General features: G+C 44.0%; 2 protein-coding genes and 1 long non-coding RNA gene across 4 annotated transcripts; 1 reads left to right on the top strand and 2 right to left on the bottom strand.

Annotated features, from left to right (window-relative positions):
* Nucleotides 1–169: 169 nt before the first annotated feature.
* On the bottom strand, nt 170–13,414 carry LOC135241964 (secretogranin-3-like). Of its 2 annotated transcripts, none has more exons than XM_064312795.1 (12): nt 12,913–13,414; nt 12,267–12,319; nt 11,646–11,685; nt 11,123–11,350; nt 8,858–9,000; nt 8,226–8,384; nt 7,859–8,036; nt 7,576–7,692; nt 5,387–5,470; nt 4,766–4,876; nt 3,260–3,349; nt 170–1,336 (listed from the first exon to the last, which is right to left on the bottom strand). In XM_064312795.1, the coding sequence occupies exons 1-12, from the start codon at nt 13,007–13,009 to the stop codon at nt 1,218–1,220; spliced, it is 1,419 nt and encodes a 472-aa protein (XP_064168865.1). In that variant the 5' UTR covers nt 13,010–13,414; the 3' UTR covers nt 170–1,217. The 2 variants fall into 2 exon arrangements, with proteins under 2 accessions (XP_064168865.1, XP_064168866.1); XM_064312796.1 differs by having other exon boundaries at nt 12,267–12,313.
* LOC135241970 (uncharacterized) lies at nt 2,615–3,253 on the bottom strand. Its single transcript, XR_010326184.1, has 2 exons — nt 3,061–3,253; nt 2,615–2,960 (listed from the first exon to the last, which is right to left on the bottom strand). It is a non-coding gene; the product is annotated as an uncharacterized LOC135241970 (long non-coding RNA).
* A 675-nt stretch (nt 13,415–14,089) lies between the features above and the next one.
* Nucleotides 14,090–26,990, top strand: ap4e1 (adaptor related protein complex 4 subunit epsilon 1). Its single transcript, XM_064312788.1, has 21 exons — nt 14,090–14,420; nt 14,715–14,786; nt 15,311–15,434; nt 15,597–15,670; nt 15,770–15,891; nt 16,202–16,361; nt 16,788–16,954; nt 17,320–17,393; nt 17,495–17,617; nt 17,967–18,076; nt 18,169–18,308; nt 18,726–18,838; nt 19,032–19,150; nt 19,589–19,891; nt 20,402–20,513; nt 21,024–21,162; nt 21,690–21,954; nt 22,052–22,768; nt 22,894–23,084; nt 23,656–23,816; nt 24,312–26,990. Exons 1-21 carry the CDS (start codon nt 14,280–14,282, stop codon nt 24,470–24,472), a joined length of 3,588 nt encoding a protein of 1,195 aa, XP_064168858.1. The 5' UTR covers nt 14,090–14,279; the 3' UTR covers nt 24,473–26,990.
* Nucleotides 26,991–27,334: the final 344 nt, after the last annotated feature.

Raw genomic sequence — 27,334 nt, 5'->3', positions numbered from 1 at the left:
CGAGTGGAAGCTATCAACAAACAACTAAGCCAGCTTGGAGTAAGACCTGGAGTGGCTGTGCATTGGGAGTGTTGTTTCTGCCTCTGTTTTGTAGTGCTCATGAAGTGCTTAACTGGAAGACCCCTAAAGAAATGCTAATTTAAAGTATGAGTATAGCTGACTACATACATAAAGAAAGGCAATGTTTTTAATTGCTTTTACATTCTGAAAAAAGTTCACAAATATTTACACTCAAAAATACTTTGTCTTTGTGTCTCCTGTAAATCCACAACATATGGATGCACGTTGTAAATGCTCTGGAACATGCAGGGTGGAAAAAGGAGTAGTCACAAGTACAGAGAGGAGTGACACCAGTGCCCTCTAGGAGCTTGGAGGTCTTCTCACTAATCAAATATGTCTAACAGAAACCAAACAAAACATACAGTCATGTTAAATGACAACAGAAACACAAACGTCATCTCTTTTTGGCAGAATCAAAAGTACAACAGATTACACACACAAAGCAAAAACTAAAATAGTGACTTAGTCTATGACAGGTTACATGTAATGGTTACATTTTGTAGTATTTTTAAAGAGAAAAAGAAAATCTATTGCACTCTACAATATCTGAAAGCTCTACGATCTGTCATCTATTCTCTAACCAAGCAAAATGGATTTCATCCTATTTCTGTCATTTAGTGTGGATATGTTTGGTTGTTGTAATGGCTGTCATTTCTTTTTCAAGAGCTAGTAGGTTCAATGGATGTAATTGTGTTGGTGGGCTGAAAATCGCAGAAGCACAAGTGCTTTCCTGACTAGTTGGTGCTGATTACAGGGCACTGCTTTCAAGAGAGCCTTTCAAGAACTGCTGAATAAGGGCATAAGAGGCATTCTGAGAAATGCCTTGTTTATTACTAATATTACCGTTAAATGTGTCTATTTTTATATTACCATTGTTGTTTAAATATTGTTTTTAATAAAGCAATGAACTGTGAAATTAAGTGAGACATTTGGACGTATGTGAGAAATGCACTCAGGAGTGGGGATGAGGGGCTTGATAAACGTCTGAAAAGTTTGGACTATATTTTTGGTAGAGTGGGTGGATTACCCTGTATAATTGCAGGGAAGTGTGAACTACAGTGGAGAAAAAGGGATTCATTCTAAATAACGTCATCACGAGTGACTACAGAGCCGGTTTGTGCGATGTTCGGGCAGGGTTTTGTTTGTAGGGTTGGTCCCTACAGGCTGCCGTAGATCCTCTTGATGACCTCACCCTCGTCCTTGGGCAGAATCCCACGATCGATGTACGAGTCCACCTGCTGGTTCATGAAGTCCCTCAGCTTAGATAGGTCATACTCTGTGGTGGAGAAAAAAAATCACAGGCACATTTGCTACAGACTTTCCGTTTAAATCTGTTGAAAGGTTACATTTTTATAAAATATATAACATCTTTTTCCCTCCAAGTGGTGAGTGAGTGGCAGATCACTGCACACTTCAGCTGCAGTCAGAAGTGCTCAGTAAAAAATGCGCTCAAGACCCAAAGCCATGATTGCACGAAACTCATCATTATGCCGTGTGTTCCTACTTCCCACGTAAACAAGTACAATCCACTCTGACAGAGTCCTGATGGAGCACGTCAGTTTAATGCACACTGGCTTCCTGTTGTGACTAAAGGATAGAGACAGCGTGTGAACTGTCCAAGCCCCACGCTCATAAGCATCACTTTTTTGTGCGGTAATTCATGTACTTAAGGGTCAGAAAAAGGTCAGCAGCAACTACAGAGGAGTCTGAATGGTACTTTGCTGAAAAAAGGAACAGGACCTAAAACATATTAAGCCTCTAGTCACTAGAGTCTAGTGTTATCAAGCCATGGACTCCAAATGCTGGTTCCTTTGAGACCCAAGTGATCTGTTAAATAGGGACAGGGCTAAATGAAAGCCTTAGGAGCACATGTTCTATCACATGCATACATAAATGACCTGTTCTTTAGAATGTTGATCTATTAACATAGGAAGTACTGGCCTGTTTTCAAACTTAAAAGGCATTGACAACTCGTTCTTCTTAATTCACAAAATCGGGTCACAGGCAAAACCTCCAAAGTGTACACCACAGTTTGATTTGTCATTTTTTTTCACTCCACAATTCAGAACTATTTATGTTACTTATTTTATACTTTGTTTGGAAAGTTGGAGAAAGAAATAAAACACGTCTGTACTGCACAACAATCGGGTGGCAACAACGTTGTAATTACACTCCTCTGTCTGGTCGTTGGCATTCAGATCTATCATCACGCATGAGTTAGCGGAATACGGCTCTCTCTGTTCTTGGTCTGCTGAGCTTGAGCGAAAGAAAGAATGAATCCGTCCTTTCGGAGCTAATGGAAGGAGCCGCAGCCGTGCGCACTGCCTGCTGGGCACGGCAGAGACGCCCTCCCACACAATGACAGCGCCAACGGCACAGGCAGGGAGAGGCCAAGATTAGCGCTAACCGCAGGTACGCACGGCAGAATGAATAAGCCTTTGTCAATAGGCAGGAGGCCTGCATCGCCCGTAATTAGGGCGAGACCGTCAAGACACTCATACATATTCAAGGAGCGTCTGGGGGAAACTAAACAATGCATCATTTCAATTGCTAATTTAAATTGCATACAAACAAAAGGATTTATTTAATTGAAGTGCTGTTCTACAAGTTTCCACCAAGTTTTAAAACTCTGACCAAACTATACATAGAGAGAAAAAGTCTGTAACTGGGTTGCCACTCAGAGTTGAGAGGAGCCTATTTACTCTTATACTTTTAAATGATTACAACATTATTTAACAGAGATAACACTAAACAATGCAGCCAGGAACCAGGGGAAAATTATTTTTTTCTATTGTTTCTTCCAGACTCCCTGTTAGGACCTGCCCGAAACTTGCCAGCCTGTTTTACCCTCAGCCAGACTGCCTTATGGTGGATGGAAGTTGATGGAAGTCTATGCAGGGCTCTTTGGTCCATTTTCATTAGTAATTGCCATAAAATCCTCTTATAATTCTTTCTTAGCATGGCCATCCATTTTTTTAAAGATAAACTTGAAAAGAATACCCTTGAGACTGTCTTCAGTTGGATGTGCTGTAGTTAACACACATACTCATGCTAATAATCCTAATGAGGCACAGTTCTAAACACTTCAAACATATGGCCAACAAAATTCATTCCCTGGATTTAATTTTCCCCTGGGGGCGAATAAATTGATTTGCAGATGTTTTTTCATTCTGCAGTCTGACACTTGTGGATTTCTCACCCTCTTGCTTGCCATCTTTGTTGTGCTTCTTTAACCACTCAATATTCTTCCTGATTGCCTCCAGATAGGTGTTTGACTTCCCAGACTGGCCTGTGTGAGACAAAGGGAAAGAGAGAAAGAGACAGCTATTGTCAGTCATGATAGATGTGTCTCTCTGAGTTGGACAGATTCAATTACAGCGCAGCACCCCGGTGAGCTCTGCAGTCGTATCAATTACAGGGTCCCTTTCAATCTCCTCCCCCCTGCGCCTCACCCCCTGCGCCTCACGCCCTGCACGTACGGGCCAAGGAAGGTATACCGACCGCAGCGGGACAATGCAGCATGCACCCAGCACTCTCTTCTCCTGGGGCAGTTAACACAAGTAATAACTGCCCCTGTTTTCATTTTATCTGTCTGTCCTCAACACCACTTTACAATTCCGTACCTAAAGGCAGGCCCACACTTCATATCCTTTCAACTTCTCTGAACAATTCCCAGGGCTTCGGATTAACATGCACAATAAGGCAAGATTGAGTAGATCATGCCTGACTCATATCCAGGTCTGGCTAAGTTTATCCTTAATTCTGAGATACAATTACATTTATTTGTTTTATTATGTATTTACAACTGCGATCAACAAAGTCACTCTGACAAATACAAACACTTGCATTTATCTGTGCCATGTGGTTAACTCATGTTGAGTGAATGCAGGTCCTGTAGGCGTGCACTTTTATTTATTTATTTCAGTTTGTCATTAATGTTGGGCAGAATGTTCCAGAGCTGTGATTGGCTGGGCAGTTCCTGAGGCCGACACGGCTGAATGCTTCACTGGGACCGCCACTGACATGCCTGAGACCTGTTCTGGTGAGGGTGGGTGCGTGTGCGTGCATTTACATCCCCCTGCTCTCTCCCTGCGGGGGAACTGCACGCTGTGGGAGGAGTCCTGTCACGCTCCAGCACTGCTGTAATGCCACTTGAGTTTTCCCAGCCCACGGTGGTGGAATCACTGCCCCCCCCAATGTACATCAGCCAAATCAGACTCACTCCGAACAAAGAGGGGCATGACCCCTATTCACTCTAACCTCCATGGTGCTTTTTCCTTTGTCCGTTCAACTTTATGGTTACAGGATTTGAACCAGCGTTGCATTTTTTTGCCATTCCAATGACAGTTCAAATCAGTGAAATTCGCGCGTGGGCGGGGAAATGTTGTGTTTTAATTTGTTATGCAGTCAAAGGCCATTGGTTTCAAAGTTAAGAAACAAATGTTGCAGTTCGGTTAAAATAGAGTGTTTGTTCAAAAAATAATAAAGTGAGGGGGCACTGCAATTCAGACCACCATTTTAGATGGTATTATTTTCACTGCATTCCAGGAAAGAAGTGCCAATTTTGCCACTGAAATCTTTAAATGTCCATGAACTACAGACACTGTATCTGTTGATGAAGTATACAGTTATTAATGATATAATAGCTTTTAACAGTGGGTGTGTCTTTTGACTTGTGAAACATTAGCGGACGGTAGGCACTGACCGGTCTCTGTGGCCACCTGTGCACTCTTGGTGGAGTCCTTCACAGACTCGTACTCTTTCTGCATTTTGGCCGCCGCCTCCTTGGTGTTGTCCACCTCATCGCTGATCTTCCCTAGAGGAGGTGGGGGAGGGGCACAGTGAGCCACAGCCATTGATTTGAAATTTGCCATGGATTTTCGGTTCTTAGTAGTGCTGAGGCATTAAGTGTACAATTAATGTTAATTACACCCTTAAGTAGTTGCCTGTGCATTTCTGATCTGATGAAAAGGTATAGAAATAGTTGAACTTCACCTCTGGTTTAACCATGAAAAAGACACCGAGCCCATATCCTTCTTATCACACTCAGACTTGAGACAAATCAAATTTACGTTCATTCTAAAATTTTTATTTAAGATTTTTTAATGGTGGGTGCTTTTGGAGTCTTATCATGGAGTAGTAGAATGTTCCATAGATAAGTAATTTAATTTTCAAAGTCTCCAAACTAGGCCCTCTTACGTTGTTTTGATAAATATGATTAAGCAAACTTAACTGTTTGGGTTCAAGGTGAGGTTTTTCAAGTTTGGATTTCCAGGTGAGGTCGTGGGCCGAGCAGCCAGGTGAAGAGGAAGCAAGGCTGTCTTACCTGCCGGCAGCTTGACATCTGGCACATCCAGAGTCTTGCCCAGTTTGCTCTTTGTCTGAACGGCAATCATGGTGTCCAGGTTCTCTGCAGGCAAACAGGACAAAACTGTCAAGCAAAAGCAATCCAACCTCATGCAATGCGGACGATTAAAACAAATGGAGCCTATCTGAAACAAGGCAGGCTTATTATGGTTATTTAAACAGATTCAGCAGGAGGGATGACACTGAGACTTGGGGCCTGCTGTCTCCGCTGAGAGCAGCAGGTGGCTGGAAAGGTGCAGCGTGTTCTCCAGTCTTTTCCACTGTTCTTTTGCAACGGCTGTTTTTCTGTGTCACAATTATCTAATTATGCGGCAGTTTTGGAGGAGGTCATCATCTCCACCGGGCGGAGGACAGCCGAGTGTGGGGCTGAGTCACTACGGCACACACGTGGCCGTAAAACAAAGGACGTGAGCGAGCGAAGCGGTAAGACGTTTCCCGGCAACAAACAATAGCGCACCCGGTTCGCAACAGGTGGTTCTGGGGTTGCTGTGGAAACCCACAGCTCACATAATAGGAGTTCATTTGAATGTTTTTGCTTCTCACTCAGTTTTAGGATTTATTTTTGTCTTTATCAGTTCAGTTCAAGATCAATTCAAACAATATAAAAATGGTCATTGTATTTTTGTCAGCTGCTGAAAGAGCACAAAAGTGGTTCTTTGCTGACTGTTTCATCAAATACTGTAATAATCATGTTTTAAGCAACAAAATTTTCGACCTTCTCGACATTTTCTAAGAGTGAGTGTTGCGCCTTTTTTCTGCACCTTTTTCTGCAACTCAGACTTCGAAATCTGTCTACACCAAATGCTGACCAGTTCTGTTCAAAGCAAAGGATAGTCTGCTAAGTAGACTGTTCCATATAGCAGTGCTCGGTCTTTCTGCTGTAACGGATTACAGTGCAGAGCTGGCAGACCGGTCACTGTGGTCATGGCTAACATGAGCTCCAGCTAATGGAAACTGTCCATATAGAGCCCTGTGGGTTAGGCGGAGTCATAATGCATTATAGATAAATGGGTAATGTGCACTTCCTGGCCCCCTCAGACTCCTCACCACATACAGAGCTGATGGCATCATCACGCTCTGTGGTCAGCCTGCTCCCTTCGGGAAGGGCCCACTGTTACCTAATGGCCATGTTCTTGCTTTTTACATTTATTACATGGTTAGGTGACTATTATCCAACAGACACTACTGATAGCTGTGGTCTCTCCTGTGTGCCAGATGCCTGATTAGTGGAAGTAATGCATATCTGTGTTCCCAGAGTTAATCTTTTTTAATTATCAGAGTTGCCCCAGAGTGTGATAAGATCAGGTCCAGAAAATCATTATTTGCATAATTATCTGTCATGATTGATGGGGGAAAAAAAACTCCCTACTCAATTTATGGTGTGTGAATTGGCACAATAAATTTCCCTGCACTTGAAATCTGTTTTTCCAGCAAGGGTTTACAAACCTACTCCTGTAATCTACATTTGAATTACTGCCTTAAAGGTCAAATGAGCCATATTACCAGCCTACAGATGACTTTCTATGTGCTGCTGATGTCCCCAAGGGAAGAGGGGCATTGATCCTACATCACACTGATGATGCAAATGATGGTCTATAAACGTTACACCAATTTTATTGTTAATCAGCTGGAACTAAATATATGGTTGCATATGTTATTTATACATGCCTCCGTTCTGAATTACATAAGTATATTGGATTTAACAATTTAAGTAAAAAAAAGTTAACATTTTTACCATCTCAGTGGCCTTCCTCAGATCTGATGACAGCTGAAACATTTTAGCTAACTGCATGTATACTGAAATCAATAAAGTTGCAGAGTAGAGCTGACTCTGAACTGGAGTGGACTATGACAGGGAAGGTAAAGCCCACTCCCTGACTGCACAAGATCATCTGCATCAGTCTTTCTGGCACGACTGAACGCTTGCTCACTGTTAGATAACTGCCACTTTTGGAACGTGAAGAAATTTTTAAAAGAAAATCAATGGAGGATCGTGTCAGTCTCCTCATTAGTACAAGCAGGTCTGGAGTCTGAAGTCTGGTTTGATGCAGTCACCCAGACACAGAGGTGTGCGTGACCCAGCTGACTGGCAGTGCTGGACAGGGCGTACGGTTCACTGCATGCCATGGTGAGGATGGGCAGCCTTACCCAGGTAAGCCACGCCTTCCTCAGGTGTGATCGTGCCATATTTCACCATCATTTTCACAAAGTCAATCAGGGTCTTCATTATGGTGATCAGGGTCTCTCTTTCTTCTGCGTCTTTCTCTGCAAACACATTGTAGTCAGTTTTTTAAAAGAGAGCATGCCCTTGGTTCCTTATTAAGAAAGCATAGTACACATGTATGGGAGTGTAAACATATGTATGTGTGCACGTGTGTATGTGTGTGTGTGTGTATTTTAACCCAGGAGATGCATTACTTAATAGTCCTACCTGTGTTAAGGCTTTTGAGGAGACTATAGAAGTTTGGGAAGTATTGCAGGTCCTGCAGGCCATCCTCGCTGTTTGTGGCCCAGGATCTGTCCACTGTGTCATCACTGCCCATCCCCGCCTGCTCCTCCTTGTACTTCCTACTGGGCGTCTCATTCACTTCCTGTTTCTCAGCCACTTTCTAAAGACAAAATGAGATCGGAATGAGCTACATCCCACTGTAGGATCTTCCAGGGTTATTGTTGCTACCAGAGGTGGCTTTTAAACCTCTAGATCTTCATCTGCGCTTATAATTTAACTGAATTTGCAAATGCACACAACCACAGAGAGATGTGGGTGGTACAGCTGGTGTTCCGGGGCGGGGTCACACCATGTTGGCATCAGGGTTCTGCTCCACCCCCTCGTCACCCCTGGAGGGAGGGTAGTCCATGCTGAGGTCATCGACCTCATTCTTGGCGTTTTTGGTGATGAGCTCCTGTAGAGCCTCGGCCACCTCGTACTCCAGGGTGTCGGCCTGGCTGTCCGTGATCTAAGCACAGCACGGGAAAGAGAGGAGGGAGGGGTGTAAACTTTAAACAGTAAGACCACAAATATGAGATTAAAATGTTCTTAACTAAAGATTTTAATGCTGATGTAACTAACGCTGACTTTGAATTTTAAACAATCATTCCAAAAAACCTACTCTTCGAAGGGTTAAAACCACTGCAGGGTTTTTGAAGGTAGTTGTTATGACACTAATATCTTCAGTGACAGAAATGAACTTAAATCCAGTATTGACTGTGCTGCTGCTACAGTTATTACTGAATTTAAGGTCATTGCTGTCACTAAAGATATTAGTGTCATAATTCCATACAATCTCTCCTGACATTACCGGCAAAGAATAGATAGAGAAGAAAGGCTGCTGGCATACATATGACATTTCATTTAAAATAATACATGTGCAAGCGTCTTTTGTATTCAAACAAATAACATCACCCCATGAATTTAAAAAAAGTCTAGTACCAGTCCAAGTTTTAGGAGTTTGGACACAATCCTGTCAAACACCCCTCTGTCGTCCTCTTCATAGATTTTGGTGGCTATCTTCTGGACGATGTCCTCCGCCGTTAATGGGGTCCCGTCCACTTGGCGGAAACTCTCCGGGTCGTCTGAAACAGAAGCCACTGTGTAAGGGCGACTTCACCCTGGCAATGTCGACAGGGAAATCTAGCAGAGTCAGACAGGCACTGGAGAAAGGATCGGGGAGTTCTCTTAGCTGCAGGTATTTGACAGAGATAGGTAAACCTCGTAGAGTCACAGTCAGTTTGTATAGAATCAGTGCGTTCATGCTGCTGCAGGTTTTAGGGAGCAGGCACTGCTCTAGCCATCCTGCCAATATGGAGCGGGGGGAGCGGGGCACGGACCGCCGCTGACTATCATGGACACAGTGTATGATTTGTTTCTTTTTTCCCCTTTTTTTTCCCCCTTCTTTGGCGCTTCCCAGATGAATGCCGTCAGAGATGACCACCCTTGTCGTCTATGCCTAGAACCGGCCGTGTTTGAGAGCTACAGGTAAACCTAGCAGTCATAGGAACAGACTACCGTGTTTTAGTTCTCCCAGCTGCAGCCGTTTTAGTTTTTTTACTTACGAGACACAGATGGAAACCTCTAACAGTCTCCCTTTCTTCATTTCAGAAGACACCATAAGCCATAAACATGTCTCGCTCCAGCATGAGCAAGTTGAGCAAACGGCAGAACTCGTGGCAAAGCACGGCTTCTTTTGGAGCTCTGTCAGATTAAAGCCGTTCACCTCATTCACATAAAAACTGTCCTGACAGATAAGCTGGTTATGGGAGGACAGATCTGCCGAATGTCGTGCGGTGCTGCTGCTTCCTAATTTCTCTCTTACATAAAGCAGTAAATCTAGGGCGAGGAGTACAGCCTCACCTACAGTTATTTTTACAGCAATCGGCTGTTTACTTTAACCCCCCACCCACCCCAGCGCCTCAGGAAACGGGGCAGGAAACATTTCTAAATATATATTTTTTGGAGTATTCACCAAAAATGGCAATACCTAGGCCTTTTTAAACGATGCCGGTTACACACAACAAAAACTAATAACTGAATGATTTCTCCGCGTAGGATTACTACCAGAGCTACTGGGCCTCCTGATGTAAAATGAGTGTACCGACTGACCACGCCTCAGATACTCAGACACTGTAAGCTGAGCATACTGCTGGCGCTAAAGATCAGCACAAAGACTCGCTCAAGCAATATGAGTCTAGCAGTACAAGGTCAAGTCAATCTGCAATGTGAGAAGATATAGATCCAACATCTCGCTGCGCACTCCTGAATATGCTTACTGTGCTTACAACCGTATCATCTGACTGCAGTAACACTGCCGATGTGAATATTCATTCATTAAAAACCAAATACTCCACGCATGTACTCTGCATGCCAGTCAAGGAGATTTACAGTGGTTACCTGTTTACACGTAACTAATGAATACATGTTTTTTAGAAATGAATTTGTGTCTTATTCTTTACATTTTAATTGAAGGAGGCATTGTCCTGCCAGACACAATGCAAATACAAATGAACCTATGCTACCTGATCAAAATGAGTATCTTTCATGGATTAGGGGTATGTCAGACAGACAGGAGGTCCTCCTTTGACACGTGTTTCATGACTCAGGTCTGCTTGGAGACATAGAGCAGCAGGTGGACCAAATGTTTCCAAGCAACAGAAGGTGGACAGATAATCCCCACGTTTTTTATTTTTTATTATTTAAACAAATTGTTTTTCCCTTGGCCAGACACCAAACTCTGTCACTGTTCCCCCTCCCCCTTCCTACTGCGCCAGGATGACAGATCACACGGATCCTCCTCTGGCACAGTCCTAATAGTTTCAGCTGGAGGGGCTTAACGATTCTCTGTGTCCAACAGGACACACAGCCGCTGTTCCTGAGTAATGCAGAGGCTGGCAATTCTAATCGAAATGCCTGGCAGACACTCTTATCCACAAGGTGTATTTTACATATCATCCAATGAGGCAGAGGTAGGCAATTTGTGATTTAAACGGCTGGCGCACAGGGACAACAGCTGTAGGAATCGAACCTGCAACCTTCTGGCAAAAAGCCCAGTTCTCTTAACTGTCCACTACACAACACTGCTGCCAATGGTCAGTTTGTTTATTCTTATGGAACATATTTGTTATCTCTTATAGCATGTCCCAGAAAAATGACACATGGAAGTCCAAATGAGGCTGAATTGAATACACAGCAATTGAATACCTGGGTACTTGTAGTCTGTGCCTGTTTTGGTGGAGTCGTAATCCTCCGCCAGTCTCCTGTTCTTGGTGGAGTCTGAATCGTCAGGGACGTACTGAGTATTCGGTTTCTCGGCATTGATTGTCTCGTTACTTGGGTCCTTTGACCCAGCAGCTAACGACTTGAGTAGAATAAAATCGTCGTTATCTGGGACTGTTCTTGCCTCCGTATGATCTGAATCTTGTTTGTTGTCTGAAAGTTTATAAGACATATATTAGTAATGTCGATTAGTTAGCAATTGCGTGTAAAAGGAAACGTGGTGACAATCTGAGCTCTGGTATCATCCTTAAATATAATTTATTAAATTAAAATATTACTTTGCCTTTCTTTCCCTCCTTACACGATGTTAATTATTAAATTGAGTGTCAATCTCTTAAAGTGTGCAAGGAATGAAAGGTAACACAAGCTAAGAGTTTAAATCAATTGCATACTGTGTGAATTGCGTGGGCCTTGGAAACAGGGACGTCTGACGAGAACACCGCCTTACCTATGGTTTCTATTTTGCTCCCGCCGTCGGCTTCTGCGATCTGTCGTGAAACACAAATGGGTTAGTTGCTCAGAAAACATTCGCGATACGGGATTTGTTAACAATCATGTGGCATTTAGGCTACCATCCGGGAACAGAGCAGATAAAGATGCAATGCCGATTGCCGAATTCATATGAACTGTTAAACGTTGATAGACGGCGGGCACGTTTTTTTCAGTATTGTTGTTTTCAGGACGGGGGCTTATAAGATTGAAGTTATTCATTTACTCAATTCAACACTTCGGGAGGGTGATCCCTACTCCATCTGCATTCGAGTTTTGGTGTGATTGTGGCTGATAAAGAGCATCCGCAAAAGGGAAAGCGGACAATATGTAGTTTTTTGTTGTTTAGGCCTAATAACAGTGCAAACAGTGTTGGCATTATCAGCCAATCTGACTAAGAGACCATTTACATTATCTGCAATTATTTTAAAACGTTTGTTTTGGTTAGATTCACTGGTTCTCCTGAGACTAAAATCTTACTAAATTTGTTCATCAATATCTATTTATAAAAAGCAATTCCTTGTAACTGTTTTCAAACCTGCTCGTTAATCTGGCATGAAAGTAGAAAGTAGTCTCTTACCTGTTCCTCTAATGGTCTCTCTTCACTCAGTCGTCTGTTGTAAACAGCTTTATATCCAAAAATAAAATAAAATAAAAAAATTAAAATGAGAGTATGGTAACCAACCTAAAGGCTTATAGCCTACCCATTAATGTATCCTGTAGAAGGATGACAAATATCACGCTTTGCCATCCTTCTACGTAGCCTATCACATGTGATACGTATCACATAGTCGAATAGTAGAAATTTTTGCAGTCGCACACAAGGCTGTGATCTGACTAGGCTGAATTGAATGTGATGCACTGGTACATGTTAAACTGTCAGACTGATATATAATCCGCTTAGCAATCAAATGATTGCATTGCCATGAGAACAGAACACAATAGATTTAGCAGAATGCTTAGATTTCAAAATATCTATTGTAGCTTAGATTTTTGTTTAGGTTGCTATGTATTTATCTTTTTATGAAATCACATCCCCACTCAAATGTTGCGGGACCTTGGCCAACTCATTGGTAACTCACTCTTTTGTTGTAATCATACAGAATCAGGGATTTGGGGGAGGAAGGCAATCTCTTTTCAAGTTTAGCCGACAGTTTAAATGAATATATAACATAATCTAAACTACAATGGTGACGAAGACATATCTCGTGAAATATGCTGCTTACCGTCCGCCGATTCAGGTGTGGGAAACGCAGACATCTGATACAGACTTAGGTTGATAATCTGGACAAAAATGAAAAACCCAATGCTCTTGGACGCCATTATTAAATAAATTAAAGTTAACGGTTTTCGGTATTGTCCAAGAGATTAACTCTTTGTGACGTTTTGTATGTCAGAAAAATAAAAATAAATTTGTCGAATGTCTGGACAGCTCAGCTCTGATGAACAGGCGGTTTTTCGGTGGCTATCGTTGTTCGCGCATAGAAGCGTTAGTCTTTCGGCGTTGACAAAATATTTAATAATAAAAAAAAAAAAAGATCAGTGTGCTGGAGCTGTTAGTTCCCGCAGTGCTGAAATCAGGTCTGTCTATGTAATTTAAAGACGATCGAGGCTGGGTGGCGCGGAGGTTCCGACTTTTTTTTCTCGAGCGATCTTCTTGCCCTTTGGTTGTGGTACCCAAGAGAACAAAACCTGACTCCCGGAGACAGCCTAGTGGAAGAGGTGGGTGAGAGAGAATATCCGCCCCTGTGCGTGCGTCAGCTTCCACACAACCTGCGTCAGTCCATCCCTTTAATATAATTTGTACGGTTATAACACCAGGAAATTTGTCTACCGAAAGATTGATAGGTCAGCTTACCCGAATTCGTAGGCTATTAATAACGTATCCAAGCAAAATGGGATATTTGTAATCTATTCTTTTTTATCGTTGTTTATTTTGTACAGTAGGCTATATCTAGGCTATGCCTGGTTGATGTCGGCTAGTGAAATATATTTACATAAACAACACACTCGGCCCGGTTGTTCCTTGAAACAACTATTGAACGACATTTGTTGTAATTTCACCTGTCTGTGAGAATCATTCGATTTCCATTAGCGCCGTTTCCAATCAATCTCTGCAGCCTAATAACGTGATTATTCAAAACCCCGGTGCCAGTTTTTAGTGGCAAGCAGACCTAGTGTATAGTGTAGGCGTAAATACAATGTATAATGGAAACATAATACATATTTTTCCCCCAAAATTTCATGTCATTAATTAATTAATTAAGTTTCATGAGCTCGTTGTGTGATTCTGAAATCATTTTATAATCAAACAGCAATGTAAATACTCAATGCTGCTCCCTAGTGCAGAACTGTCACAGCCGCAGCCATTTTACCAAAGGTTTCAAATAAAGTTTTGACTTCAAATTGGGGGGATGACGTCAAAATGCCGCTTCGGTTTATTTACTGTAGGATGTAGCAATGCTGCTGCTAACCTCCAACTTGTCATCCTCCTGATCGCCTTTCTTTGTAAATATATTCCGGATGTGATATATACATATATATGATTTAAACGACATATCTTTGAAGCCCGTGTCCTTATGCGAAAGCTGAAATGAGTGATGTTGTTGAGAAGACACTCACTGCTCTTCCAAGTCTTCTGTCGCTGGACCCGCAGCCCGGGGCTGGGAAACTTTCTGCCACTTCGAAATTGGGAAATCTAATCAGAAGCGTAACTGAACTGACTTCCAAGCATGTGAGTGAAACCCAGCCGTCGTGTGCAGCGGTTCAGATTTAGATTTTGCTAACGTTAGCGAGCCGGGTAGCCAGCGACAACACTGACACAAGGATACGATGATCGGTCTTTTTAGCCATGCAGCTAGATTAAGTTGGTCACGGTTAGTTAATACAACGATGGCAGCAACACTAACACTGGTGCCAAGACACAACATTTACCTACAGTAGCTAGCGAAATGGCTGTTCGGTGGTGTCAGCCTACCTAGCTAATGAGCTAGTACTGTGCATCATTTTTTCGCTCTTTTCTTGTAAGGAGGAAGAGAAACTTATCAAGAAAGAGTTGTCTGCTCTAAAAGAACAGGTTTCCTCTCCCAACACGACCTTGGTAAGTGGCTAGCTGAGTTCATTCAACACATTTAACAGAATTTTGTTTTGTAGTATTTATTTGCCAGTCTCTTCCGAAAGATTATTAGTAGTGTTCATACATTGTAGGGTTTCCCAAATGTTATCTTTGGCATAGAAAGCATTCTGATGAGACACAACGATGCCTATATCTAATTTCATTAGCAAACATGATCACCAAATCTTGCCTTCCTGAACCTCTTTGATTTAGGCTGGTGACTCAGGTATAATAATAAACTGTATGGAGCCAAAAAGAGGTACTGCACATACACAAATACACAGATAGGGTCCATGTTTTTTTTTTATTGTTTAATTTTATTTTATTTATATAATGTTTTTATGGCCAAATAATGTCTACAGGGACATGCAGTGAAATGTATAGGCTATGGGAATTTAGCTTTTCAATATCTCAGCTTATTAGCAAAATTGATTGATTGATATGTCTATTCTTTGAATTACACATTGCTTTGGGAAGAACTTTATTTTTCCTGCTTGGTTCAATTACAGAGGCAGATGAAGGAAATCATGGTTAGAGCCATATATTGTGAAATGCTTGGATACGAGGCATCCTTCAGCTACATACACGCCATCAAGCTGGCACAGCAGGGAAGTGGTCTGGAGAAAAGAGTGGGTATGTTCTTTTCCGAGGTCCTACTTTCATAAAGCACGACAGAAGTAAAACAGAAGTGGTATATCTTGTACATGGGCCACTATGTTTGAAGCTTAGCCATAGTCTAGTTAGCAATTTTGGCTGTCATTGACATGCACACAATTTGTCTTTTTCTGGCCTTAGGTTACCTTGCAGTGTCATTGTTTCTGAATGAAAGCCACGACCTGCTGCTCCTGCTTGTGAACACAGTGCTGAAGGTATTTGTGTTTGTAAATGCAGAGTGTGCTGGTGGTATCTGCCGATGCAGCGGGTGCAGTCAGGCGCTGAATGACGTGAGGCATGTGCATTTTTTTCAGGACTTGCAGAGTACCAACCTCATAGAGGTGTGCATGGCCCTGACCGTGGTCAGCCAGATATTCCCCAAAGACATGATCCCAGCGGTTCTTCCTCTGGTCGAGGACAAGCTCACTCACTCAAAGTAAGCCTTCTTCCTCTATTTATTCCATTTCCTATTTCAAATGACAAAATTGTTAAATTGTTCAAACATTTTCTTTATGGTATTGTTTGAATTATTTGGTTCTTGCCGAGTTGTGGAATATTATGATGGCTGGCCAGTCATGACCTAAAATGAAATGAAACACAGACATGGAGGCAAATAAATAAATAATAAATGAAAGATGATTTGTAAATATATGGCATATTCCAATGCTCAGAACAACGGAGGAATTCTGGTATAGCATTAGGTTTCAGCTTTATTTTTGTCAATTTTGTTTATCAATTCTTTCTAGGGAAATAATTCGGAGGAAGGCAGTGCTGGCACTGTACAAGTTTTACTTGATAGCACCCAATCAGGTGCAACACATCCACGACAAGTTCCGGAAAGCGCTGTGCGATAAGGACCCTGGAGTGATGACTGCATCTTTACACATATACCTCCAAATGATAAAGGTAGTTTTCAGATGCACTAGTTCGCAGCTATCACCTTTATGCTGATTGTTGTGTTTGTTTTGATAGCCAGGAATGCATATGGTATAGTTTACACTGTGGTAAAGTATTTTACAGCATATGAACATAATTTAAAAAATGTAAGGAGGTACTGTATTAATTTGTCACAGCTTTTTCATTTTAATTGGATGACGTGTAATTAGTGTTTTTAGATAGATGGCCTGTTATTGCTGTTTGTTTATCTTAGCTGTTAACATTGATTTTGTTTAATGTTTTGTTGTTCCATTGTTTTTTTTGTTTTTTTTTGTTTTTTTTTTTGTGTATATTGTACTCTGTACAGCTCATTGCCATAGTTAAACTTCTATAATAATAAAAACAACAATAATAATAATAAACAAACAAGTAAAAAAACACTGCGTGTTCTTTCAGGAGAGCCCTGACAGTTTCAAGGAGCTGACTGCGAGCTTGGTGGCGATACTGAAACAGGTGGTGGGAGGCAAGCTTCCGGTGGAATTTAACTACCACAGCGTTCCTGCCCCCTGGCTGCAGATACAGCTGCTCAGGATGCTGGCCCTTCTGGGGAAGGAGGACCAGAGGTATCGCACAATTCTCTAACCAGCAGGAGCTTCCAGCGATGCTCTTTCCACATTGAAACTGCAGAGAACAAAATGTCGCCCTCAGGCTTTATGGTGTGCCATTGAAGAGCAGTCTTGTGATTTTTAAAATGCATTATTTTTTTTATTAGCCCATGATTAGTTTTCATGAAATTATCTTGAGCTTGCATTTGAACACCTAGGTTGGTTAACCTGTTGTTAACTTGTTATTGTACTCCATGCTCCAGATTTAGCGCTTTGAGTGTATTGAATGCACAACATCTCATGTTGTGCATTCAATGAGGCTGTAAAGGTAGAACATTCTGGAAAGAACGCCACCATAAGAGGCACTCTTCTCTCCTTTTCAGTGTCAGTGAGTTGATGTATGAGGTCTTGGATGAATCTTTAAGAAGAGCAGAAATCAATCATAACATCACGTATGGTAGGCTTGAGTCTGCACTACACCATTGCTGTGTAATTGATAAAAAATGAGAAACTGCTTGGAGGGCACAGCCCTGTACTAATAGGTTTATTTCTCTTTAGCTATATTGTATGAATGTGTGAAAACCATCTACACCATCCATCCAAAATCTGAACTGCTGGAGAAGGCAGCCAAGTGCATCGGGAAGTTTGTGTTGTCACCCAAGATCAACCTGAAGTACCTTGGTACGTGAGAAACCTTGACACTTCACAGATGGGGAAAATACAAAGAGGGGCAACAAGAGTAGTTCTGGTCCTAATATGAAAAACCTTTTCAAATGTTTTCATTTTGAGGCCTGTTCAGAACAGAAGGAGGTGGGTATTAGTCAAAGGTAAACGCAGGGTCTCATGGAATATTCAAGACAAGGTGCTGAATTCTCTCCAGACTGTACCACAGAAATTGATTCAACATGGCAGAATAGCTTGTTCTCATCAATAAATCTTTATATGCTGCTTATTTTAGCAGTGTTTAAGATTTATACAGACTGTTAAGTGTTACGTCCCCACGCTAACGGATTTCAAAACATGCTTTCAGGTTTAAAAGCTCTGACCTACGTTGTGCAGCAGGACCCTAACCTGGCTCTACAGCACCAGATGACCATCATAGAGTGCCTCGACCATCCTGACCCCATTATTAAGAGAGAGGTGAGGGCTGCCCCTACCATATAGCTCTTTATCTTTATCCACCAAGTGCACATGTTTTTAATAATAAAATGACATTGTCCTCTCCTGCCCAGACACTAGAGTTGCTGTATAGAATCACGAACGGCCAGAACGTGTCAGTGATTGTGCAGAAGATGCTGGATTTCCTCAGGCAGAGCAAAGACGAGCACACCACCATTGACCTGGTGGGAAAAGTGGCCGAACTGGCAGAGAAATATCCTTCCGTTATGAACTTAATGTCCCTTTTAAAGTTTATGACACATGGTTAAAAACGGGCCCTTTCTTGTCCCTTTAGGGTTCCCTTTATGACGCTGACACACTCAGTTAAAAACAGCAGCTTTTATGGCTGTGGTTTGGTAACTGTTTGGACAGGTTATGGGTCTGTGTTAGAACTCATTGTGTTAGCTTGGAGGACTAGTGTATAGTATAGCAACCTTTCACCTGCACTGCCTTTTCCAGTGCAGTATGAGCACCTTTCCTTAGACATTCTCAGTCTAGTTCAAAAGAATTAAAACTTAATTTTCTCTCTCTCCATCCATATTCATTTTATCAGATTAAGGTTAAGGAGGAGTATCTTGTGGTCATGGGTGTTGGTTGAGTTGCGGTCGATTCTGTTCCTATACACCTCTACGTATGCCCCAGACAATGTGTGGTTCATCCAGACCATGAACACTGTGTTTTCCCTGGGAGGGGATGTCATGCAATCAGAGATACCAAACAGCTTCCTCCGGCTCCTAGCAGAAGGTACAGTACTGTAATGTGGACCACCAGTGTGCCGCATGTTCATGTATATTTTTATTTATGTGATATTTGCAGTGATAGAGCAACCAGAGGTCGCTGAAAGGCTAATTTTCACCAGTATCCCTGAACATGTCAGAATTATACAAAAGAAATGTGTGTCTGTGGTTAAACGCTCTGTGTGTATGTGTTGCTGAAGGCTTTGACAGTGCAGAAGAGGACACACAGTTGAGGCTGAATGCTGTGGACTCGTACCTCGCCCTGCTGCAGGCGGACACCTCTCTCCTGCCCCAGCGCTTCCTGCAGGTCATCAGCTGGGTAAGAGCGGCGCTCTGCCGGTCATGAGCTATTAGCCTCCCCTTATATCACCAGCAGGCACTGCCACTGCCATTCTTCTCCCTCTTCCTTTGAGGTGGGCAGCTTGCCCCCAACTGAATGATCCTGGCCTACAATTGGCCTCTTCCAGATGCCTTTATAATTGCTGTTGCCATTGTTTCCTGGTTAAATATGTGCATAATGCTGCCTGGTTTCCTTCAAGACTGAATAAGAGAGACAGAAACGGAAGAAATTGCCCTCTCCGCAGTGAAGAGAGGGAACAGTATTGCTGGTACATTGAATGAACATCCACCCTCCTGCCAACAAGTAGAACTGTGACCTTAAGGGACAGTCGTACCGGATGCATCTACTTTAATGATGAATTGTTGTGTAGTTTTAAAAAGACAGTTGAACATAGAAGACAGAGCTGCTCTCTCACAGGTTCTTGGCGAGTTCTCCTTCCTGAAAGTGGGCCTGGAGCCCAGTCTGGTTTTGGCTCAGCTGGCCAGGCTGTTGGAGCAAGGCCGCATCACCATGGAGACCAGGAGCTGGATTCTGGGGGCCATGTGCAAGCTCTGCGGGGGTGCGGCGTGTGTGGGCGTGGCCGGGGAGGTGGCGGGGCGGTACGGAGGGTCCCTTTGCACCACCATACGGCAGCAGGCCCTGGAGCTGGGCGTCCTCTGCCAGGATGAGGCCCTCAAGGACAGGGTGCTTCCCCAAAACGCCAGCTGGGACGGCCTGGAGGTACGCAGAGGGCGGGGTCATGCAGGGAGATGGCAAAGTTCCTCTGCAGTACTCCTATAGGGAATATTTGTGATTGTGCACAGTCATTTACAGCGTTGTATTACTTTACCTTACATTGCATTCATTTAGCAGTGCAGAGAACACAAGTGAATCTACCTGAGTTACATGAACCACAGACTTGGCTAACAACATTTCCAAAGCAGCATAAAGTGCATAAAATGGTGCTTTGCATTAACTTTGCTGTAGTTCACAACAACAACAGTTATTTTAAATATATGCATGAGTAAACACCGTGTGTGTGCGTTTTTGTGCGTGCATGTGTGTGTTTCTGTGCTTGTGTGTGTGTGTGCGTGTGTGTGTGTTTCTGTACTTGCGTGTGTGTGTGTGTGTGTGCGTGTGTGTGTGTGCGTGTGTGCGCGCGTGTGTGTGCGCGTGTGTGTGCGCGTGTGTGTGCATTGTGCGCGTGTGTGTGCGCGCGTGTGTGTGTGTGCGTGTGTGTGCGTGATGCAGGTGGACTCTTCCCTGTCCTTCCTGGACGGGTTTGTGTCAGATGCTTTGGCCCAGGGCGCTGCCCCATATAAACCCCCCCATCAGAGACAAGAGGAGCTCTCGCAGGAGAAAGGTACTGCAGAGCCCTGCTCTCAGGCTGGGGCTGTTTACGGAGGGATACTCTGCTCGACTGTGTGTTAGTCTTTACAGTTATCCAATTTGGGTTAACGGACAATCGTAAGCCAGATCGCTGCGGGAAACAGTGCTATAGGTTTTGTGCAATCGCATATGGAATCAGCCGGTGGAGCCCCTACCCTTTTTTCCTTCTTGGAACAATTTCTTTCTACCCACTGCAAGACATTTAATTTGGTCATAGTATCCTTGATATTATTCATTTTTATGGCAGTCTGAATGACAGTTAGTTTGGTAGGAATTGTGTGGGATTTCATCTTCGTGACTATTATAGTAGCTTGGTGGAGGCTGTGATTGGCCTGTCTCCACCCTCTGGTGCAATAGTGTAAACAGTGGAGGCTGTGATTAGCCTGTCTCCACACTTTGGTGCAACCGTGTAAAAAGGCATAGTCTGTCATTAGTCTGTCACCTAGCCTGTGTTGTGTCTCATTGATGTGTTCTTCCCCCTCAGTGCTAAACTTTGAGCCGTACAGCCTGTCTATGCCAATCAGTCTGTCCACCTGCAGCCTGACTGACAGACAGTCTCCCACAGGCTTCTCGCTCAGCTCTGGTCTCTCTGGCAACAGCGCCGAGCTTTCACACAAAGGAGGGTGAGTTCCCATGATCCCTCACTTCTGAGGGCTTAGTAGGGTGGGTGTTTCCAGAAAATTCCTCATACTGATTTTTGCTGCTGGGTTCTTGAACTTATCATAGTCCATTTTTGGTGGCTAGCCTGTTATAGATTAAAATGAAGGAATTGTAAAATACAAGAATTGCCAGAGTCAGTAACACAACACCATCTGATACTTTGCTCACATCAACATGGTGCTACTTGCATTTTCACACCCACCCACACCTGTCAGACTGAGTAGGGTGAAGTGAAGAGTATCTTAGAATTCATGCATATTTGTGTACGGTAGCAATAAATGCATTTTGACAGCTTAAATACATAACTGACAGCTTTCATTTTACCTTTAGCTAATGAAATTTTTATTTTTAGCTCCATAGCTATGTTGTTATTGGTTCTGCTCCATTGATGTGAGCTAATGAAAGTTTGATGTAGAGAGAGTCTAATTTAACCCATGGGGCTGTAGTGCGTTTAGTGTGATGACTTGGTTTTGGTATCTGGTGTTTCCAGCTCTGGCTTGCTGAAGATGGAGGGAGTGCAGCGAGTTTGGGGGAAGGAGGGGTACCTCCCCCAGAAGGAGGCCACTGAGGAGGTCCCTGCGGTGCCGATCCTTCCCCCTGTGCCTTCCCAACAGCAGGGCGGCACCGTGAGCGTGCAGGCAGACGTCCCCAGCCACGCCCCTGTTGCTGCCCAGGCCTCCGAGCTGGAGCAGGAGAGGCGGCAGCTGGCCTCCTCTCTCTTCGTGGGCCTGGGTCTGCAGAACGAGCCTTGCCTGGTGAGCGTGCCACCCACAGGGGCCCGCCTGATGTGCCGACCCACCCCCCTCCTCACCAGCAGGTACTAACCGCCCCCCCTCCCCTTCTCTCCCACAGATGGGGAAACCCGATGTGGCCCCGCAGAGGTTCAGGAGGAAGGCCCGATTGCAGGAGCCAGCAGGGGGCAGCGACAAGCTCTCAGACTCCTCCTACTCCTCTCACAGCACCGTGGACAGCCTGCTGGACTCAAGCCCCGCCCCCCTTGTGGAGGATGAGCTAAGCGCTGCTGGCCGTTTAGGGGAGGGGTTAACCACTCTTGGCCCCCTAGAGGATGGTCCAAACACTGTCAATCCCCTCAGAGAGGAGCCAGCCTTTGCTGCTCCTCTAGGACAGCAGCCAGTTACTGCCAGCTCCTTGGGGGAGGGGCCAAACACCACTAGTTCCCTAGGGGAGGGGCCAACCTCTGACAGTCTGCCTGGGGAGGGGCCAAGCATCACTGGTCCTTGGGGGGAGGGGCAAACGGAACCCCCTCTTCTACAGTGCGACCCTGAGGACACGCTGGGGTATCAGGCCGGGGATGAAGGCGAGGATGACCCCCCTGAGGCCAGTGATGGGGCCGCTGAGCCTGGCAGACAGGCTTCCCCCTGCCTCCCCACAGAGCTGCTTGAGCTGCCCCACTCTGAGCTCCTGAGCCTGGCCTCTGACCACAGCCTGGCTCTCTCAGCCTGGAAGGTTTGCGGACAGGAAGCCCTGGAGCTTCGCCTCCTGATACGCAACAGCAGTGACTCCTCCCTGCAGGGCGTGTCTGTGCAGCTCACCTCCGATCAGCTGAAGGTACTGCAGTAACTGCCTCACTCATAATAATAATAATAATAATAATAATAATAAAATGTTTTATTTGTATTGTGCAGGAACAGGGACAGGGTTGGGTCACAGCTTTGTTTTCTGTTTCCCTCCAGGTTTTGGACGGTGCGAATCGGGCGATCCCCTCGGTTGGTGGCCTTGGCACTGTGACCAGCCAGTACAGCGTAGTCATGGAGATGCCCCTGGTCCAAGCCATGGTGGGTGGGGCGGTGACCTACCGCGGCCAGTCTGAGTCAGCCAATGAGCTGCAGTTCTCAGTGGGGCTCCCTCTGACTGACTTCCTCAGGTACGGCCCCGCCCCGTCTCTGCGTCCCGCCTGTTCTGTGGGGCTCAGTTCTCCCCTGCTCTTCTTACCTGGTGTAGCGCAGTGGTTCGGGACATGGGCTTGTACCTCAGAGGTTTCAGGTTTGACGCCATGGTGGACCACTGCCGTTTTACCCCTGAGCGAGATACTTAATCTGACTAGCTTCAGTAACTTGCTTCACTGCAAAAGTAGATCATGTGTAAAAAACAGAAAAAAAAATGTAAGCAATCTGAATCACTGTGGGTAAGTGCTTCTGCTAAATGGGGAAAAGATTTTCAGGCGTTGCCTGACCACATGCTCATTGCGAACTGCAACGTGGGCAGTTTGAATCCGGCCACACAACCTTTGTCACATGTCTCTCCCTTTCTCTCTCTTCCCATTCCTGTTTCTCTACACTGTCCTGTGAATTAAGCGGAAAAAGCCCAAAAATATATTTAAAAAAAAATGTAAATGCTATGTTAGTTCAATCATATACTGATTATATGTATATATCCAGTATAAAAGACAGAGTGGTGACTCCTTGTCAAACACTGGTGCACTCTGGGTACTGCAGGCCTTTGCTTCTGAGCACAGAGGATTATGGGAAGCTGTGGCTGTCCTTCAGCCACGATGTGAAACAGAACCTCCAGCTTCTGCCGGACAAAGAGGACCCGTTCTCAGCCACACTGAACGTCCTGAAGGAAGAACTACGGCTCCACCTTGTGGAAATCATAGGTAAGCACTGCTGTTGGCACTATCCTCTGTGATTGGTGTCCTGTGTGATTTCATCCAGCTCTGCTAGTGGCTCTCCCACCCTGTAGCCTTCTTTAGTCTAAGGGCCGATGCTGGTTTTGTCTGGACTAAGTAGAAAACTGAGACATCCCTCTGTTCTAAGGGCACTCTGGTCTGGATTCAGTAATCATGTTCTTAATATTCACTCAAAATTAAATGCAAAATGGTGTTTTTTTTCTACACTAACACAATTTGGTGGCTTCAGCAATCATAATTAATTTTAAAAGATCCTGTTGATTGAATCCAGGCCACTGCCTCTCTCATTAGAGACTGACCTAAAGTTCTGATTCACTCTAGTAGTTAAATGAATAATAATTATGAATAATTCGCAAGGTGCTAATATGGTTAATTTGCTTGCTATAAAAAAAATGGACTCATTTGTATTAATTCATTCAATCATCCAGTATGCATTAACCCCTTCACTGCGTGTGCCCTCAGGCACTGAGGGCATCATGGCATGCCAGCTCCTCCCAGGGCACCCCTGCCTGCTGCACTGCCACGCCCACACGGGCACCCTGACGGTGTGGCTGCGTTCATCCGTCCCGGACCTGCCCGACTGCCTGCTGTACCACTGCCAGAGGGTGCTGCAGGAGAGGTGAGGGCCTGCCAGCGACGTCACGGTAACCACGGGGGAGGGGCATCTCCATGACGATCAAACCCCGCCCATCAATGGCACCCGGGAGGTGGAGTCACGGGGAACATGTGAGCTAAAACCAGGAAGGACTTGGCGGTACACGTCTGGTCGCACACACAACAGAAAAAGAAACACCACAGTGCTTATCCTTGTGTGGACTGCACCCTGTCCCTTTGTTTCCATCTTCATTACGTTATTTATTTACCAACTCGGTGCCCTACGCTGTCTTGCATTTTATACATTCATTAGGCTGGATGTTTACTGAAACACTTGAGGCTACGTGCTTTGCATTACTTAAGAGCACAGCAGTGGTGCCTCTGGGATTCAAACCTGCAAGCCCAGCCTCTTCACTGCAGCTCTACTGCAGGCTCACCTCTGCACTCAGCCTTCATTACAAAATAATGATTTATTATTTTTATGTGGAAAATGTTTTTTTTTTTATTTTTCGTTTTAATGTTGAGTTATTTCCGTTTGTTTCAAAACTGAATTGGCAAAGTGCATCTTAACTCAGGTAAAAAGACACAAGAAGGAACCGTTCGTTCCAGAGTGTGTCGTGGTGTGCATTGTGTGTGAGTCAGTCACAATGTATATCCCTTCTGCAAAGACCCTGTATTTAACCTGAGGGACCCTTCAAGTGCCATATGAGAACTCGCAAACTGACTTACATTTTGCTTTGAACTGTATGGGTCAAACACACTAATTTACTAGAACATGTTCATATGAGATGAAAGCCTCGTATCATGTGCCCAGTTATAAATATGAAATAAGAGTATTTTCTCTCTTTAACTGGCGTTTGGCAGCGTGTCTGTAGAGCTTCAGATCTTCCCTCAGTTTCCATATTTCAGTGCTTGAAACGCGGAAACTCCCAGTGCGTTTGGCTCCGGCTCCGTGCTGCTGAACCCTGTAAAGCCCTTTTTGCCACGAGCAGCTGCTCGCTCGGTTCTGTATTATACCCGCTTCCAAAAGGCTGTGTCAAGCGCTCCAAAGGTTTGCCTTTCATGAGACGTTTACTGCACCGTCCTGGCAGTTATTGACAGGAGGTGGACTGGGCCAGGATGTCTGCGCAATGAGCAGATTGCTAGCTGCAAGCCTCCCATATTGTGTTCGTCATAAAGCAATATATTTTGTCTGCCTTCCAGTGTTTTAATTTGCCGGAGCGTGCCGAGAGTTCACGTCCCTGGTCGCTGGCTGGTTTTCCTTTTTCTTGTGTCGCTCTCAACTCTGTAGTGTTCATTCGGTGCATGGATCCAACTGGGATTTATAGCAGTGCTAAATGCGGTCAAGTCCACAGAATGGCCAAGTGTGTGTGTGTGTGTGTGTGTGTGTGTGTGTGTGTGTGCGTGTGCGTGTGTGTGAGGTGTGTGTATATGTACGTATTTATAGGACATATTGTATATATATATATTCATTGTTACTCACCATAGTGGGAAAGGTCTTAATGTGTGCTGGTGACTACTGTTGTATAAGGCACCTCAGTTCTGGTGCTTTGCAATGCAGAGCCTCTTAAACTGTCACAGTACCACAGCCTTGTGTCCTCAGTGTTTGCATGTCCACAGGGCATAACTAAGTGTGCAGAACCAACTCCTGCCGTCCTGGGTGTAGCACGTGCAATGGCACTGTTACAGTGCAGTCTGTAAGTGACAGAGTTACAATTTTTTGTTGTTTTGGCTCTGTACTGTAGTACATTGGGTTTTAAATAAATCAGTGAATATGAGGTACAGACTGTCAGCTTTAATTAGCAGGTATTTACATCCATACTGGGTGAACCGTGTGGGAATCGCTACCCTTTTTTTAACATGGTCTCCTAGGGTTATCCAGCTAACTCAGTAACACTGCTTTGTGACATACCCCCCAGGTTGGGAGTTTAGCCTAGACACAATCCCCTACTCTTTCCGTCATGGAATCTTTAATGACCAGTGAGTAATAATACAGTGAGTCAGGACCTCAGTTTAACGTCCGTGTTTAACGGATGAGGGGGGTGCTTTGGATCCTGAACAGTTCCTTTCTTTCTCCGCACTTTTCCAGCACTTTGGTACAGTTTAATACTTGTCGCATCTGTCTGTGAGACTTTGTTCCAGAACTCTATGGTTTTTCTAATGTACTTCTAACGTGGCTACTCTGTTCTTGAGGCTTGCCAGTGAATTTCATCTTGCAAGGTTCATCTGATATGGGTGAAAATACTCTCAAATTAAAGTTGGCTTCATATTCACTGTTAAATTTCAAATCCAGTGTGCTGGAGTACAGAGCCAAAGCAACAAACATTGTGTCACTCTCCGCACTGCACTGTATGTTAGTCATTTTCCTGCAGTGTTTGGAACTGATATAGTACATAACAGAAGATAAGCAGTGTTCTGACACTAATAAAGGAACCAAAAGGCCTTTACGCTGTTTCTCTCTTGGCATGCTAATATGCACCTGGTAAACGGAGAAAGGTTCTGTCATGTTGTATTTATTTTTTAATAAACATACTGCACTGAACAAAATGGAAATGTTACACTGTCTTTATTCCTCTTTGCTGTCTGAATCTGCCACTAAGAATTCATTTTAATAAATAAAAATGGATTATTTTAGTTACACTGAATTTATCTCTGAGTTACTGTTTATCTGCACAATCTTCAATAAACTAACATATCTCGGCAGAAGAACTAAAGTATTTTTGATTTAATTTTACTGCTAAAATGTAAATATGAATTTTTAAATCTAATTTAATTAGGTGGTTATATACAGTTTCATAGTTATGAGATTACAGCCTTTATTTAAACAAACCATCAAGCGCTTTGTTCTGGTTTTCAAATGTAGACTTAAACTAGGGTTCCCAAACACAGTA

Source organism: Anguilla rostrata, chromosome 16, assembly GCF_018555375.3.
Source record: "Anguilla rostrata isolate EN2019 chromosome 16, ASM1855537v3, whole genome shotgun sequence".
NCBI classification, from domain to species: domain Eukaryota; kingdom Metazoa; phylum Chordata; class Actinopteri; order Anguilliformes; family Anguillidae; genus Anguilla; species Anguilla rostrata.
Note: the sequence above shows the minus strand (reverse complement) of the source record. Positions and strands in the feature narration are given on the sequence as shown.